At 35.0% G+C, this 17,700-nt stretch overlaps 1 protein-coding gene across 3 annotated transcripts in view; it reads left to right on the plus strand.

The window, feature by feature from the left end:
* Positions 1 to 3,841: 3,841 nt before the first annotated feature.
* Positions 3,842 to 17,700, plus strand: part of LOC114310254 (Tetratricopeptide repeat (TPR)-like superfamily protein) — a 62,273-nt gene continuing 48,414 nt past the window's right edge. For all 3 annotated transcript variants that reach the window (XM_028256208.2, XM_028256206.2, XM_082866951.1), the window contains exons 1-6: positions 3,842 to 4,103; positions 4,936 to 5,031; positions 8,019 to 8,206; positions 8,899 to 9,003; positions 11,649 to 11,749; positions 14,428 to 14,506. In XM_028256208.2, coding sequence (XP_028112009.2) covers positions 3,995 to 4,103; positions 4,936 to 5,031; positions 8,019 to 8,206; positions 8,899 to 9,003; positions 11,649 to 11,749; positions 14,428 to 14,506 — 678 coding nt within the window. In that variant the 5' untranslated portion in view covers positions 3,842 to 3,994. The remainder of the gene's footprint in view (positions 4,104 to 4,935; positions 5,032 to 8,018; positions 8,207 to 8,898; positions 9,004 to 11,648; positions 11,750 to 14,427; positions 14,507 to 17,700) is intronic.

The raw sequence follows: 17,700 nt of genomic DNA on the forward strand, positions 1-17,700 counted from the left end.
TTTATACACTACCAGTCTACCGGTTTGGAAAAACGTTCTGAACTAAAATTTAGTAAGGCAAAGTTTCCTAATTTGGAGCAAAATTATTTCTATCTCGTATATATGAAGAAATATACATACAAATTGCTTTGGTAAAAACATATAGGGATGCATTAGATTTTTAAATTGAGGATAACCCAGAACTTTTTCTGGCCTTAAAATGTCAATTCTCAGCAGAAAGCAAACAAAATTAATAAAGAAATGCAGAAAATGATCATCAAGAAACAAATGAATAATTGAGAATGATAAACTAAATAAGTATAAGCATAAATATACAATAAAAATTTACATTTCCTAAGACATATCACTAAACAAGAAGCAAATATCACTAAAAGAAAATAAGAACATATTTAGGCCTTGTTTGGGGTATTCTAAAAAAGTCAAAAAGTCACTATCCTATTTAAGTCACATCATCTTATTTAAGTCACATCACATCTCTACTACATCACTTCAAACTCAACCCATATTTCACAAAAAGTCAAAAAGTATACTTATTTAAATCATCCCAAACCACCCCTGAGAATCTTGTTTAATTCAAGTTCTATGCAATGAAAATCAAGAGCGTGTTTGGTTGTCTGAAAATGAGAATCAAATAATTTTAGAATTGAATATTTTATACATAGCTAGTTAGCTATATTTAACTGTCAAAATTGAAACAAATAAAAAATCTTTAAACCAACTTTTTTTACAGAACTTTAAAATTGCATTTCCCTTTTAAACGAAGAACAACCTAATTTACAATTGGAGGATTCAAATCCTGTTCTCTTGAACACTTGCATAAAATTTGAAGCTCAATATTCGATATTGGTTCTGCTTGTAATGATACCGATGTATTCAAAAGCAAAGAGAAAGCAAATGAAGACAGAGAGTATTGAAATATACATATGGAACATCTTAGCGATGAGTTTGACCTTGTCTGGGGCCTCTTCGATGAGCTCTTTGACTTGGCCACTTGCGAGGCGCTTCTCGATCATTTTTTATCTGTAGAGAAACCAAATATCAAAACACATTACAAACTCTATCTACCCAAGAACAAATGAATTTGAAAAATTAATTGAAACTAACTAAATTGTAAGAAATAAGCTAGGCCTTTTCCTTGAAATTTTGTTGCAATCTTAGAAAGAGGCTTTGCCATGAAGAGAATTTATAGGTCATTTTAGTCAGGCATATTGTCAAACAATTGGTATGCATAATTTCTCCACACATTAACAAGCTTGAAAACACATATAAATCAGGCATGAACATTTCAGTAGAAGACAAACAATGAGCAGGAATATCGCCAACAGGTAGAGCAAGAAGATGGTGGTGCGAAATTTAAATGTTGCCCAACCAATTATTCTACAAAGAGGTACTCCAAGATTATAAAATCGAGGTACACCGAACAGAGAAAGCTTGTAGAAGCCATTGAAATTCACACTAGTGCAAACAAATGTGAACGCAACCAAGGGTGAGATCAGCTGAACAAGCAAACAAAGAGCACCGCTTTCTTCTCAGTACACAAGAAACTTATAAGAGGGATAGACGGTGGGCTTTGGTTAGTTAGGCAATCAGCAGGATCAGGATGGAAGGAACACACTCTGAAGACAACTCATTGTTTCTACTGTCGTATGTGTGGCTAAATTAAAGGCCACATAGCCAGCCCAAAACTGCTTTGTAAACAAAGAAGCAACAGACTTACATGAGAAACACCAGTGTTACACCATACGTTATACCACTCTTACCTTCTTTTTATATACGTTATAGATTTTGTTATACTGGTGGCACTTCCTTTATATGTTGTTGTTTGTTTAATAATACTATTTTCTTTGTTCTAAAAAAAAAAAAAAACAAACGCGCCTAATTGATTGATGGACAATATTTATTTATTTATTTTTGGATAAATTACAAATATACTCTTTGAGATTTGCTTAAAATACGAATTGCCCCTTATGGTTTGAAAAATTACTAATACCTCCCTGTTAGAATTTTTTATTTAACAGAATTAATTAAAAAAATAAAATTTCTAACTGTTTACCTATACAATAATAAAATTATTTGAATTATTAATTGAAATAAAATTTTAACGTTATTAAAAACTGTTAATTAATTTGATAATTTATTAATAAAAAGACCTATTTGTTATGAAATTATAAACCTTATAGGGCATAATGTAATTTTTTAAATTACAGAAGTAATTTATAATTTAAATAAATATGAGGAAGTGTGTTTGTAATTTATCTTTTATTTTTTGATAGTGGGCCCTGCGTTGAAGTGGCTTTCATCTTTCAAGTGAAATTTTTGTAAACTTACGGCAAAATGGGAGAGTTTGGTTTGAGGTGGTTATTTGGAATGTTCTAAATAAGTGTATTTTTTATCTTTTTAAATTAAAAAGTTGAGAAAAAAAATATGAATGTTTATGTTAATTTTTTGTCTTTTTACGAAAAAAATATGTTAAAAAATTGTATGAATAAAGTGTAGAGTGGAAGAAAGGTGATTGGACAGTACGGCTGCCCATGAAGTTGTATAAAGAAAATAATTGTCTCCTTCGGGGCAAAATATTTAGACAGTGATGGTCGGTCTGTGAGGGCCATCATGGGTCCCATTGTAATAATCTGAACCGTTAAATATGTACAACTCGTCGAGTATTATATGTCTGTAAAAAATTACATTGATCGGATATCGATAGTTATATAATCAAATTAGTTTTTTTTTCAATAGTTGACTATCACACCATCCGTTTTGTTTATACAAAACTGATTTGATCATATAGTTAACGATATCCGATCAACGTGATTTTTTACAAAAATATATTAATTGACGAGTTTTACATGTTGACGGTTCGGATTATCAAAAGGGAGTCCTTAGTGGGCCCCCATGGCCCCAACATTTATGTTACTTTACATATAATGCCTGTCGCTATCACAAGTACGACTGAGAACAGCTGCTCAGTCCATTTGTAGTATTGTAATATATAAAATATTTTTTTAATATTTTTTATTTGTGAATAGTAATGTCTTTTTTGCTTTTTGTGTATTTTTTTGACTTTTTGAATTATTTTTGAGTTGCCAAATTTTAGTTAAAAAATTTAAAAATAATTTCAAATTCAAATTTAAAAATTAGATTGGTTTTTTAAATTAAATAATGGGATAATTAATTAAAATATCTAAAATAATTTTATCTGTCATATATTTTTTAATTAGGCATATTTTGACATTTGAGATAAAAGTAAGTTTTTTGTTTTTTTGATTTTTTTGAGTCATATCATCTCTATATTTTTTTGTATATTTAAAAAAAAAAGCTAAAAAAACTTAAAAAATTGACTTTTGACATACTTTTCAAAATAAACCTTAGTAATTAATCATCTCTCTTATACATCATTAGGTTTATAAAGCAAGTCTAAAAATTGAACTTATATCATTTTCCATTATGAAATAATTATTTATATTTTTTTTGGTATGTTTTTGTATAAAATATTTATTTATTTAAAAAAAAAATCCCAAACACGTAAATAATTATTAACCCATAGTGTCACTTATTTCTTTGAGTGAAAATTAGTGAAATATCATTTTTTAACTTTTTATAATAAAAGATGTTTAATATATTTTTTTCTTATAAATTAAGGCCTTTCAATAATATTATTAGAGAAATTTTATATCGTCATAGAAAAATTTTAAATTTTTCTGTAAAATTTTTAAAATTTCTCTTTAAAAGTTAAAATTTCTTTGACTCTATATTAAAATTTTCCTATGTCAAAATTTATTTGCAAAAATATTGAGGGACCAATTATTATAAAAATATTACAGGATATTAAACTAAAAACCTTGTTAAAAAGAAAAAAAAAAAAAAAGTAAAGAAAAAAGAAAGAAAGAGGGTTTAGGGTTTTAATGAAATAAAAAAATGATCAATGCATGCTCCTCGCAAGAATTAGACTCCAGTGAAGGGCCATATCCCCCCATTCCGTTGAGGGCCGACAGCTATGTCTCTCCGGCTAGCAGCACTTGCTTTGCTCAGAAGACTCCGTCCTCCTCCTCAAACACTCACTGCCACTTTTTGCGGTAGAACAACCAATGCACTGATCGAAACTGGTAATCCCATGTCATCCGAAAGTTCGAATTCATCAAATCTTTGGCCTTTTGTGTCTTGTATTAGACAAAATTCTGATATATGTTGCTCATAAATTAAATTGGGATTCTTCCTATTCAGAAACATATGAATTTGATTATATCCTTAAATTTGGTAAAAGAATAGCACCGCATAAACCACCAGCTAGGTATTCACATGATGTGAAATATGTTGTCTGTCTGTAGCTTGATTTGTGAATGATGTAAACTTGTACATTGGACACAAATTGTAACAATATTGTGTGTAAGAGGGTCGAACCATATGAGTGCTAGGTTAATGAACCATACCAAGTTAGTAATGCAAACTCATACTGTCTGGGTCCTGAAGCCAATGACTTGATTATCTGTAATCAGCGAGGGTGTGGGTGTGAATTTTAATGACCTTGAAAATTCAGATGATTCTTGGAGTTTGAGTTCTCCTTAGAAAGCGAACGTTGCTTTCAACTATCTAATTCATAAAAGTTAACTTTTTTGCTATCAATTTTTAGTCTAGGGTTAAAGACATCAATGGGTGTTATAAGTCTCACAGAATGGATCCAATTGCTGTCACCTTCTCCAAGAATACCAAACATCCACTCCCAGTATCTGTGGCCGATATGTGGTAATATTCCAATCTGCACCCCTTTGAGCTTCTGGAGATCAACCAATCCATCTTTGCTTCCATGCATTCTTGGCAATTGTATTAAAGTTCTTATACTCGTTACCATTTTCTAGATTAACTGAAACAACATTTTATGTGTTTATTCTTTTTTGGATATTATCTGGTTTCCTCAAACCTACTTGGTGTTGTTTCTAGGTAAAATGGAGCTTTCCTATCAATATGGTCTTGGACATACTTGGAAGAGGCAACATAGGGAGTTTTATCTGTGGATTTTTTTATCTGGACAAGCTGGTAGGCTTCTCTCGTTGTACTTTTTGGCTTATGATATTGCGCTTCTATTGATAGTTGATCTTGGGATATAATTCGTTAGTTCTTTGACAATAACATTAATTGATTCTTCATCATACTGTGCTGCAAAACCCACTGTAACTGAAGAAATTGTTGAATTCGTATATGTTATAAAAGCCATTTTATATCCCATAGCCAACAAATCTGGTGAAATCCCTGACATCTGATTTTTTTTTTCTCTCTTTAATTCCCAATTCAATGATACTAGAACATTTGTCATTTTACACTGATGAATTGTCAGATTTAGGAATCTTCTCTTTAGATGCAGTCTCTAAATGGAAAAGAAAGTTAGTTTTCATACCCTGATATGGAACATCTGCATTTAATTTTCTCAATTCTACCACCATCACATTCTTCTCATTTGCATAAGAGTGATCGTCTGAACTGTTGTCACTGCTGTTGCAAGAAATCCCTCCATTCAAAGACTTTTGTCCATCATAAGATTCTCATACAGAGTATACTTGATACAATCATTCTTTCTGTCATAATCTTCATCAGGCTTCAATACATCATCAAATGGATCATAATTTTCTTGTTTTTAGCTACTGCTTTTGAATCATCACTTCTTCATAATCACTATCTTCATCATTCCAACTTAAAACATCCTCTTCTAATTCCTTTGATTCCTTGCAATGCATATTTGGATCACATTGAAAATCAAGATCTGTCTTAGAATTAGATATTTAATTACCAGCACTTCCATAAAAAATCAAATTCTCACAATGAGATTTGATCTCAGAGTTGGCGCTCCAAATGTTCATCTCTTGTAGTAAAGCTAAACCAATGGTTTGATCCACCATGTAGGGTTGGAACCTTTGCACACCAGCCTTGATTTCATCTGTAAGTCTGTTGATGAAGCACTATATTAAGAATTCTTCAGGCACATTCTTGGTTGTGTCAACTATTTCTTAAAACCTTCTTTTGTAAATCCTAACATTTGATAATTGCCTCAGTTTTCTGAGTTTTTTCATTGCCTCTTCATCCAAATTCTTCAAGATCTAGATTTTTGCAAACTTGAAATCATTAGCTGTTCTGATTTCTTGAGATCCAGCCCCTCCTACCATGGCTGTGATACCTCCACAGGTCTGAGAATCTACTGCTCTGATACCACTTGATGCACACCAAAAGTACTTAACAGAGAAAATAGAAACAGAGAGAAGAGAGAGAGATAACAAAGAGAGAACAAATCAATTATCACATAAATTCCATGCAATTTGGCACTCATTGTACCTTCTTATACTATCTGTAACGAATTCCACTCATTCACTAACTAACTACTAACTTTATCAACTCAAGTAACTCTTATAACTAATTCTTGCTTACTCGTCAAGTAATTCTCTTCTTGTGTCATAACTCTTCTTACTCATCAACTAACTAATTCTCTACTTGTATCACACTCTTTACCCCGCCATCCCCTCCTACGATCCCCTTCCTTACATCCACCATTCTCCGCCCTCTCCTACAATCCCATTCTTTAGACCCACCACTCCTCGCCCCATGATCCCCTTCCTTACATCCACCATTCTCCGCCCTCTCCTACAATCCCATTCTTCAGATCCACCACTCCTCGCCCCATGATCCCCTTCCTCAGATTCATCACCCTCCTCCACCCCCTGCCTCAGATCCACGACTCCTCGCCCTTTCCCGTTGCCCCCTTTCACAAATCCACCATCCTCCATCACCCCCTTCCTTAGATCCACCACTCCCCGCCCTTCCGCACCACCCCTTCCCTTAGTCCACCAACCCTCCGTCCTAATTTGCCACCAGTCCCTCAAAAAATCAGTGCTGCAAGTGAACAACCTCAAACTCAGCAGTAAGGACAATATGCGAACTTTGTCCTTCCTGCAGGTTACTGGTTTAAGTTCTGTGACTGTTTTGCTTGTCACTGGTTCAATGTTATGAGGCGTTCTGCTTGTCATGAATACATGCCTTGTGTTTGAAGTTTTATAGTACCAATCATATTAATTATTTGGCATATAATAGTTCTTTCTAGGCTTAACAAGATTTATATTAGTTCTGGTGGGTGCCGTGGTTTGTGGTGAGGAGTGGTGGGGCTACAATGGAGGTGAACGTGAAAGTAGAGATGCAGGTGGAGAGAGAGGGATAGATGGGCATGTTCAAATGTGATAAGGTGTATGGTAAAATTTATGATCTATGGTCTTGATGTGGTGGAATTTTTGATAAGGTAAGTTTTAGATTTGGTGTAAGTAGGTTCAAACTGAGAATTTATATCAAGTTAAATGAACAAATAAAGGTAGTCCATGTGTATTTAATTTTTTTTTTTTTTTTTCCTGTTAGACAATGTAATAGATCTGGATGGATAGTTGGGATTGAGACTAATTTAAAAGTGGAGGGTTTAAATTGAAGAAATTAAAAATTGAAGGTTCAATTTGTTACAACTTACAAGGGTCAAACACTATTTTTTTTGTTTCCCTAAAAAAAATAATAGGATACATTAGGATACATTTAAATGCATGTCAGACATATGTTGGGGCATGTCGGAGGATTGCCGGTGTTTGACACAGACACTTGTGGTGCTTAGCTATTTAAAAATAGATAAATAAAAAAATCCAGTCATTCATTTGTGAATTACTGGCAATTTTATTATAAGTAAAATAGTTTTTGCAAAACTGTCCCTAGTACTTGATTAGGATATTGTGTATTATGATTTGCCTCTTCTATGGGAGTGTGGATCATATGTAGTTATGTAATTTTTTAAAATTATAATTATTTTGTTGCATTAGCTATGCATATATTTATTTCTCTTTCTGAAAGTACACCAGTTTGACATTGGGCTCACGCAATCACATTAAATTAGAGATTCATTTTTAAAATGTTACTTACAATAAAAGAAGAAGATATTTATGATTCGTCCTTTTGTTAATCATACATCGTTTAATCCATTTATCTTAATTTATTTTTTGCTACAGTAATTCTTGGCATAAATTCCAGCATTGTCATGGCAGAAGACGTTTCAACAGAACTAAGTTCTGAAAACAGCATACAAGGGGATAATTTAACTGGCTTGCGCAAAATTGAGGATGGGTCTGTGATATCAAATATACATACATCCAAGTGGAGAGTTTTTACTGATAATGGGAGGGATTTGTTTTTGCAGGTAACTTTTTTTTATTTGATATCTTATGTGGTCTTTTGTCATTCCCTTGGAAGCACAAACACTTTTGTTAGGTTGACATGTACACGTCCAACATGTGTTGGACATTGACACTTATTGGACATGTAGGACATGCATCCAAATGTGCCCTATTATCTTTTAATTTTGTAAAAAACCAGACACTTTGGACCTTTGTGGAAGACACGTGTCATCACCGAGACACGTGTCATCACCGAGACATGTGCACTAGGGACTGGGCACAAATTTGAAGAAATAAAATGGGGACCAAAGATTAAAATAAATGAACAAGTATGGATTTTTGCATATTAATCCCTCTAAGCTTTTTAATATTTGAAATGAAACCCTAAATGCTTACAACTCCCAATTTGTTTGTGAATGCATAAGAGTTCTAAAAGTAAGAAACCAGGGCTTTCTATAAACAAAGAAAATGGATTGTCCATTATTATTTTTAATTATAATAAATTTATTAGTTGTGTAAAAATGGATTATTATTTTTGATTTCCATATATGTAGGATTTGTTTGTTGCAATGTCCTTGACATGACTGAATCTTGCCTTTTGAAAATTGTTGTGTTGGCGGCATATTTGTGGCCTATGTTTGTATCTGTGCTTTTTAGGCCATTCTAAATAGTTGTCTTCGCTTATGAATTTGTCATTTTGTCATAACTTTTTTAGGGAAAACTGGAGGAAGCTGAAAAACTCTTTCTGTCTGCATTACAAGAAGCAAAAGAAGGATTTGGTGGAAGGGATCCACATGTTGCCGCAGCGTACAACAATTTGGTGGGTCTACTGCAGAGATGCTTTAAATAGTCTAATCAAGTTTGTTAGTTTAGTTAGTTGTTTTTGGTTTTCTCTGTTTTGTATATATACACCTTTAAATAAAAGTTGGGCCTAGACCTGTGTTAGTTAGAACTATGTAAGGCAACCCAAACATTTAGAAGAGCATTTAATTGAGTAGTTAATTAATAGGTATTTCTTGAATTAAAATTTGATCAATGAATGATCTCATGCAAAAAGTATCTCCATTTTTAAAGCAACTCCTTTAGCGATGTAATTACTGGCTTATGACTGAGTATGGAACTGGTGCTGGGAGAAATCTTTCTAAAGAACTTGAACTCTTGCCTCAATGTTTAGGCATGAACTATGTGGTTGACCAAGGTTGAAATCATTTTCCTACTTGATTTGAGGTGATTGGTCCCGTCTCCAGTGTCAAATTTGTTGAGTTACAGTATCCCTTCCAGTTGCATGCATTGGGAGATATGGTTTGCAATCTATGTTTTTACAAATTGCTTTGGTGTTGGTGCAATTGATTAGGATGAGGATTGTTTTTTCTGTTTAGTTCATTTGTTGCATTTCAATTTATGCATTGCATCATACTTATTTCCTGCAAGGTCATGGATTCTGGTTATACATTGGTAATGATTGAACCAAATGTAAATGAATAAGTTGAAGTTCATACGACTTTTTGTGGAAGCCCAATGAATGTGAATAGGTTAACCCAGAAAAAAATAAAAGCAAGAAAAAAAAAAAAAAGACAAGGAAGAATGGGTGGATGTGGGCTAAACTTCTTCTGCCAATAATCTTACCCCAAATTTTGGATTTCCTCATAATCTCTTTAAATTGCTCGATAGCCTTAATCAGCAAATTGGAGAGTACTAGGGAATTTTAATAGAACTTTGTCTTAACTCAAGGCGTCGATGGCTAATCATTGAAGTTTTCTTTGCTTTTGAGTTGGCTAAGGGATGATTTTAGGGTTGAAAACAGTAGTTTTAAAATCTTGATGCAGAGTATTGGATGCCGTAAAAATCACATGAAAGAAATAAGGAGGATAGAAATGCTTTACCCTCGCATGGGTTAGGCAAATTTACACAAGTACAATCTCAATTTGCATAAACTCGATTCCATTGATTAGAAGAATTCCATAGGTTTATATAGGTTTGTGTCTAAACACACTCCAAGTCTCCAACTTTGACTATGACTTTAAAATAGGAAACTTCGACCCTTTTAAGTGCTAAGACATTCTTTACATAGTAAAACCTATATATAATGACCCATTTAATTACTTGACCCAAAACCGGATCCATATTAGAACCTAGGTCCAACAAATTAAGAAAGTACCAAAATACTCTCAGCTCCTAAAATAGAAAAAAAATAAAAATAAAATCATAATTTAAAAAGTCCAACAGCATACTAGTTTAGAATAAATGTAAGTAAAACGATAAACACTACAATGGATGCTTCGCTTTGGACCAAAAGATTTCTTGATGATTTTGGGACCCATAACTTTTGCTTTAGGCTTCCAAAGCTGATCAAATTTATTGAGCAACGGAATAGATGTGTCATCTAGCTTTTTAGTGGATCTTTGCTTGCTGAAGGCAAAAAGGGGGAAAAAAAATTTTGGTGGGACATAAATTTTGAGGTTCTTGGAAGCATGTTTGTGTAATAGTTCATTGAGATCTATCACCATGTAGATTCTTTAATTAATTGAGATCATGGGTCTGTTAACCCGGTAGATAGATTTCCTTGCTGAGCATGCAACTACTTTGTTAGTAGAGTTTGGGGATCATTTTAACCCGTTAATCAGTCATGACTTTGTGATTGTTTTGCGCTTTTTTAATGTCTGGATGAAAGCAAAAGCAATGTTCTAAAATCCTGACTGTTGAGCAAACTGGAAAAATGACTGGGTCACGGGTCATTGGTTCAACCTTTGGGTCAATCAGAATTGAATTGTGACATTATAAATATAAATAAATAATTTAATATATTTTTAATATATATTGTTTATGTAATTAATATGTTAATACATAAAGAAATAATCTATTTTAATATATATACATTTTGTATTATGAATTTATTTTTAATTCAATATTTTCAAATATTTCATGCGTTTTTCTCCAGATATGTATTGGTTTGTAAGTAAAAAGGAATGAATAGATAATATAAATTGCATAATATTTAACATATAGAAGGATAGTCTAGTCGTGCAAGACTAGGCACTTTCTGCTTCATGTTGCTGGTTCGATTCCCTTTTGTGTGTACCTTTTTTAGTAGTATGTGATATATTCATAAATACATGCCATGAACCAGCTGGTTGTAACAAACTGCCTCCGGTTTGAGCGAGTCACCAGTTCAACTGCTGATTTAAGCAGTTTTCACAAAATACGGTGGTTCTTGAGAGCAAGCGGGTTTCATGGTTGATGCTGACTGGAACCAAGACAGGTCAACAGTTCAACCGGTTGAACCAGCCGATCTGGTCTAGTTTTCAAAACATTGTCTGGAAGTCTTCTTTTGTCTTATTTATCAATGAGAGGTCTGTTTCTTAGTAGAAAGATAAAAATATTTTTTAAGGAAAGAAGGTGTGCAGGTTGATCTTTTTCTGGATGTAGTTTCATATAAGAAGTTATTTTCTTTAATTGATGTTGCAGGCAGAGCTGTATAGAGTTAAAAAGGCATATGATAAAGCAGAACCCTTGTATTTGGAGGCTGTGAAAATACTTGAAGAGTCATTTGGACCAGAAGATATACGGTACAACATGATTTCTATGCAGGCTGTGAAAAAACTTTAATTGTTTGGACTGTCCAATAGTTGTGTTGCTTAATTTTATACATCAATCCCTGTTGAATTGGACTTACATGTAGTTTTGAATTTGACTGGCATGTAGTTTGATGGAATGTGTTAATATATATATATATATATATAACAGTTAATATCCTATCCTAATAAGTGGTATATGGCGTTACTTCTTCACATTTTTTAATGTAGTTAATTTTAAAAATAAGTGAAGCCAAGAGGAAGGGATAAAAGCATTACTTGTTCCAAGTGTGGTGAGTCTGGACAATGGCTTATCATTGTAAAAAGAAGAATACCCTCCATGTTGCAATGGAAGAAGACACAGAGCAACTACTAGAATAGGGCCAATCACAAATGAAGAGGATGCATTGAATTATGGAGATGGCAGATTTGATGATTTGGGGGAAGACGAATTGGAAACTTAGTCTCTTAATGTTGTGGAAACAAACATCAATCTTTCAAATTCTGATATGTTGTGGAAATCAACTAAAAAAAACTTGTTATTGATTGTGGAAATTGTATGAATGTCGTCTCTACATCCACAATTGAACGGCTTAAGCTTCTAGTTGAGCCACATCCTCATCTTACAAGGTAGCTTGGATTGATAGCACTTCTATTCTGGCAACTCAGCACTTATTCTATTTTATGTGATGTAATTTTTATGAACGTCACTCACATACTTCTTGGTCGACCGCCACTTTATGATCAAATTGTGCAACACAATGGTAGAGAAAATACATATACTTTCTCACTTTGGAAAGAAGACAAATGTCTTACATCCTATGACTATAGCAAAGATGAAAAGATATGAGCTCCAAAGCCAAAGGGTGTTGTTGAAATGCATAAGAAACCTCACTGCATACTCTCTAAAATGCAAGTTGAAGTGGAAAGCAAAGAATCGAAGCTTATCTATGCTATAGTGATTCAAGAAGTGAAGCAACTACTTGCTGGTCTTAAGTAAAAAAGGCCTTTAGAGGTTGAAAGTTATTGTCTGAATTTTCTGATGTAGCACTAGAAGAGCTGCTTAATGAGCTTCCTCCCATGCGTTGTGTGCAACACAAAATAGATCTTGTCCCTAGAGCTCAATTGTCCAATCTTCCAGCCTATGGGATGAATCCTAGTGAACATGCTGAGCTAAAAAGGCAAGTGGATGAGTTGCTGTCAAAAGGATTTATTTGCTAAAGTCTGAGTCTTGTACTGATCTTGCCTTGGATCACACCAAAGAAAGATGGCACGTGGAACATGTGTCTCGATAGTCAAGCTATCTACAAAATAAATATCAAATATCGATTTCCAATTCCTTAGCTTGATGATAAGTGGGACGTAATAATTGATTCTACTATCTTTTCAAAGATAGATTTGAAGAGTGGTTACCATCAAATACCCACGAGGCTTGGAGACTAAGGAGCATGGACACAAACACGACATGGACATGCAAATTTTCAAAACGTGCAGAACATGACACGTTGGGGATATGTGGGAAACATATGGTTTTATATATTTATTATATGACATTTTAAAATATTTTATATTTAATCAAATTCATCAACCTTAGTATGCTATTTTAGTAAAAAAATTTAAAAATTTTAATTTTTGTTTAGGAAATGGTCCTCAGCGTGTCTCTAGATTGTTCTCAGTGTGTTTGCAATGTGTCCATAGTGTGTTCCTAGCATGTCCCAAGTGTCGCAGCATGTCCAACTCTCTCCAGAGTGTCTGACACGTGTCCGGCGCGTGTTAGTTTCCAACACGTGTTGGACACCTTTATGTGACTTCCGGAGAGGTCCGTGCTTCATAACCCGGAGATGAGTGGAAGACTTCCTTCAAGACGAAGGATGGTCTCTATGAGTGGTTAATTATGCCATTTGTCCTTTTCAATGCTCCTAGCACATTTGTACGTTTTATGACGCAGGTTATGAGAGTTCTTTGCCAAGAAAACTCTACATAAATTTGAGGAATTGTTCCTTCATGAGTCCAAGTGTTGTGTTTTTGGGCTTTGTTATCTCTGGCTAATCCAAACAAAGTCAAAACTAGTATAGAGAGGTCAATTCCTGCTACCTTGCAAGAAGTTTGTAGTTTTCATGGATTGGCAACATTCTATAGGTGCTTTATTCGAAATTTTAGCACAATGATGGCACATGTTACCAATTGCATGGAGGAGGAGAGTTTGTTTGTACCAAGGCAGCAAAATTTTTTTTTTTTTTTTTTACAAACGTATATCTTAGCTGTACCCTTATCCTACTTTTTAAAGTTTTGTTGTATCGCCGTGTCCGCATTGTATTGTATCCGTGTCTGTGCTTCCTAGAGTAGAACCTAAAAGTGTAAAGCATTTTGAAAAACTTATAAAAAGTAAACTAAAGAGAAAAATGCCAACCCCACACTTTAATCATCTCAAATTCACCTCTTTTTCTTTTTTTTTTCTTCTTCTTCTTCTTCTCCCCCCTCCCCCTAACTTTTGTGTAGATTGTGGTTCTTTTAGGTTTTTACTTTAGTGTTAAGTATATGATTAGTCAAATAACTTATCTTCTACAAATTGATTGGACAATTTGGACTTGACTGGATATTTAACTAGCTTCTTATCATTTTCAAAGTTTATACATTTTAATCAATTGAGTCTGTAACTTGTTACCATACAGGGTAGGGGCTGCCCTTCACAACCTAGGTCAATTCTATCTTGTCCAGCGAAAATTGGAAGAAGCTCGTATGTGCTATGAGGTAATTACACATCCATATTTGGATTCTGTTATTTCTTGTGTTGCATTCTATTTGGCCATGTTTGATTAGCATGATTAGTTGTCTATATTTTCGGTCAGTTAATTTACAAAGAGAACTGCAAGCCGACCGTCAAACTGATATTTCCTGTATAATCAAACCGTGCCGACCGTTGCATACTTTCAAAACCATCCAAAATCAATATGTTCGGATCAGATCGGATGGTTTTTTCTGGTGATTCAGTTTGTTGAACAACCATAGTGGTTACAAAAGAGTTTGCCCAATACCTCCAGTTGAATTATTTTGCCTCAAAAGGAGAATTTATATAGTATACTAATTTGTTGGGTTTTTTTTTTTTTTTGAAGATTGGGGATTTACTTAATGCCCGAATAATTTTAAATGGCAATAATTCAAGTGGTGGTAGAAGGGGAATTCACTTCTTGTGGAGATGCTTTGAGTTGCCTATAATATGAGTCACATAAATAAAATTCCTATCTCATTGCTCTTCTATTGTTGTTAATCTTGGTATTATATTATGTGAGCAAGATTGTTTCAATAGGGAAGAACAATTAAGTAACAGAAGAACAAGTTCTTTATTAGAGGACTAAATTAAAGATACCATCCTCTATGAATGCTAATGCAAGATGCACCCTTAAATATCTATATTTTACATGAAAAAAGTACATAACATAAATTACACCAAACTCGATGTCATCTAGTGAGCAAATTGGATTATCGAGTTTTAGATGAGATGTGTATGGTGAAGATGGAACAGTGTATGGATAGGATAGACTATAGGGATCCACCTTTTAAAGTGTATGCTTAAAAATGAAAGAATATGGGTCCTACAATTGGTATAAAATGACTGAAAACTACTCCTGTGTCTGGGTGAAGCCAGATGGCTCTAATACCGTCTAATTAGTAATGGAACCAGAACTTTCCTGTTAGAAAAATCTGCGTGATTTCTCAAATTAGGGGTATTTTTGTAATTTATATCTTTGTTTTCTATGTTCTTAAGGTGTTTGTTATGAGTTTTGCTTAAGTCCCATGCATGTCTTGAAGTAGTTGACCAAATTTTGGTTAGTAGGGTTTAGGGAATCCTTTTGTTAGTGGGAAAGGTATTGTGCTTCTATTCTATATATAAGTAAAACTTTGTGAAGATAATTAGACAGGTTGATTAGTGACGTTTCTCTATAGAGTTATTCTCTTTGTTGTTGTTGTTATTCGCATTTGATTGAATCCAGCAAGCCTCTGCACCAACAAACTGCTATATACTGCCTTTCTTTATGAAACTGCAAAATCCTAAGACCTTATTTTAAACCCTGAACTCAGTTACCCTAGATTCCTGCTGTCCAGAAAACCCGAATTTTCCCTGTGGCCCATAAAATTCAGCGGGTTATCTCCTTAAATTTTAGATCCAAAACAGCCTCAAATCTTAATCTGTAGAGATCAATGTATAGAGAAAGAGAGAGAGAATCAATTATGTATATATTGATGTATTATTGATTGATTTATTAATATTGATATCTATTACAATGATTCATGATTCCTATATATAGAAGAGGGTGAGTGTGTAGTAGGTAAGAAGTAGGTGAAGTGGAGGTGGTAGTGGTGTAGTGGGTTAGGTTTAGTGGAGTAGGTTTAAGTGGGTGAAGGTTTAGTGGAGTAGGTGAGGTGGTAGTGGTGTAGTGGGTTAGGTTTAGTGGAGTAGGTTTAAGTGGGTGAAGTAGGTGGAGAGTAGGTGGATTTTAACAGCCCCCCGCAAACTCAAGGGGGATAGGAACTAACCAACTTGAGTTTGGAGAGAGTAACAAAATAAGAAAATACATAAAAATAAAAGAGGATAAGAGACACTGTATGGTCGTGTCAGACCATTGGTGAAGACACTGGATGGTGGTGTCATATCGGTGTAGAGGATACTGGATGGCGGTGTCAGACCGATGTAGAAGACAGTTTATGGGGTCATGTCGGACCGTTGTAGCAGACAATGTTGTGACAGTTGTGGTGACAGTTTACGGAGTCTTGCTGGACCCTTGTAGAAACTAACCGGAATCAATGTCGGGACAGTTTACAGAGTCTTGTCGGACCCATGAAGGAGCTAACCGGAATCAATGTCGGGACAGTTTACAGAGTCTTGTCGGACCCATGAAGGAGCTAACCGGAATCAATGTCGGGACAGTTTACAGAGTCTTGTCGGACCCTTAAAAAGTCGCACCCTCAAAAGGTGTGCCCAATCTTTCAAAAGGCGTGCCATCAAAAGGCGTGCCCAATCCATAAAAAGGCGTGCCAGATATGATGGCGAGGCACGTGAGTGCCTTGGCTGGCGCGCCCGTTTGTCGTCTGGCGTCAAGTGGCGCGCGATACGCGTGGCTGCCTCGGCTATTTAACCAAGACGGAGGCTGAGGCTGAGGCTGAGGCAGAAGCTGAGACAGAAAAACTGAGAGAAACCTCTGAAAAATTCTTCCTTTGCTGAGAGAGAAACTCTGTAATACGCTGTAACACTCTGTTGCCCAGAAAATGGCTTCGTCTTCCCGTGGGCTGCTCACTCTCTTTCCCGACCTCAATGAGTCAACAAGAGAGAGAACTGGTGCGGTGGCCAGTGAACCTCAACCAAACACCTCTGTGTTTGCTCCGTTGAACTTTCCGATGCGGTCGGTGGGGCAAAAAATGGCGGTGCAAACTGATATTGAGGCCAATCAGTATACTCTGAAGTCATGTGTGGAAACCATGACTGCGGTCACAAACTTGTCGCACCGGCTGCAGAGTAGGACAAATGAGGTGCAACAGTTAAACGCCCAACTGGCTCTGCTCCAACGCATGTATAAGGATGCGCGAGCAGAGATAAGTGTGCTAAAGGCGGAAAATAAGGAGCTGAAGCGGAAGGCCACCGTGATGTTCCGATTTGGAGGGCCGCCATATGCTGCAGTGGAGGAGCAGGGAGTAGTGATCGTGCCCAGTGGAGTGGGAAACATGGAGGCAGCACCGTCAAGGGCCGCCCAGGACGGAGGCAAAAAGAAGAGACCAGCTGCAGAGTAGAGAAGAAAAATCCCACTGTGGGTGTGGTTGTTTTGTGTTGTTTTGTTTTTTTTTGTTTTTTTGTTTTTTTGTTTTTTTTTTGGTGTAAAATAGTGATCGGGGTGAGCCCCGACATGAATAAAAGGTGTTTGGTGTGCAGTCCGTCTTCTTCCTTTTTTTTT

Source organism: Camellia sinensis, chromosome 4 (genome assembly GCF_055761805.1).
Source record: "Camellia sinensis isolate YWXY chromosome 4, ASM5576180v1, whole genome shotgun sequence".
NCBI classification, from domain to species: Eukaryota; Viridiplantae; Streptophyta; class Magnoliopsida; order Ericales; family Theaceae; genus Camellia; species Camellia sinensis.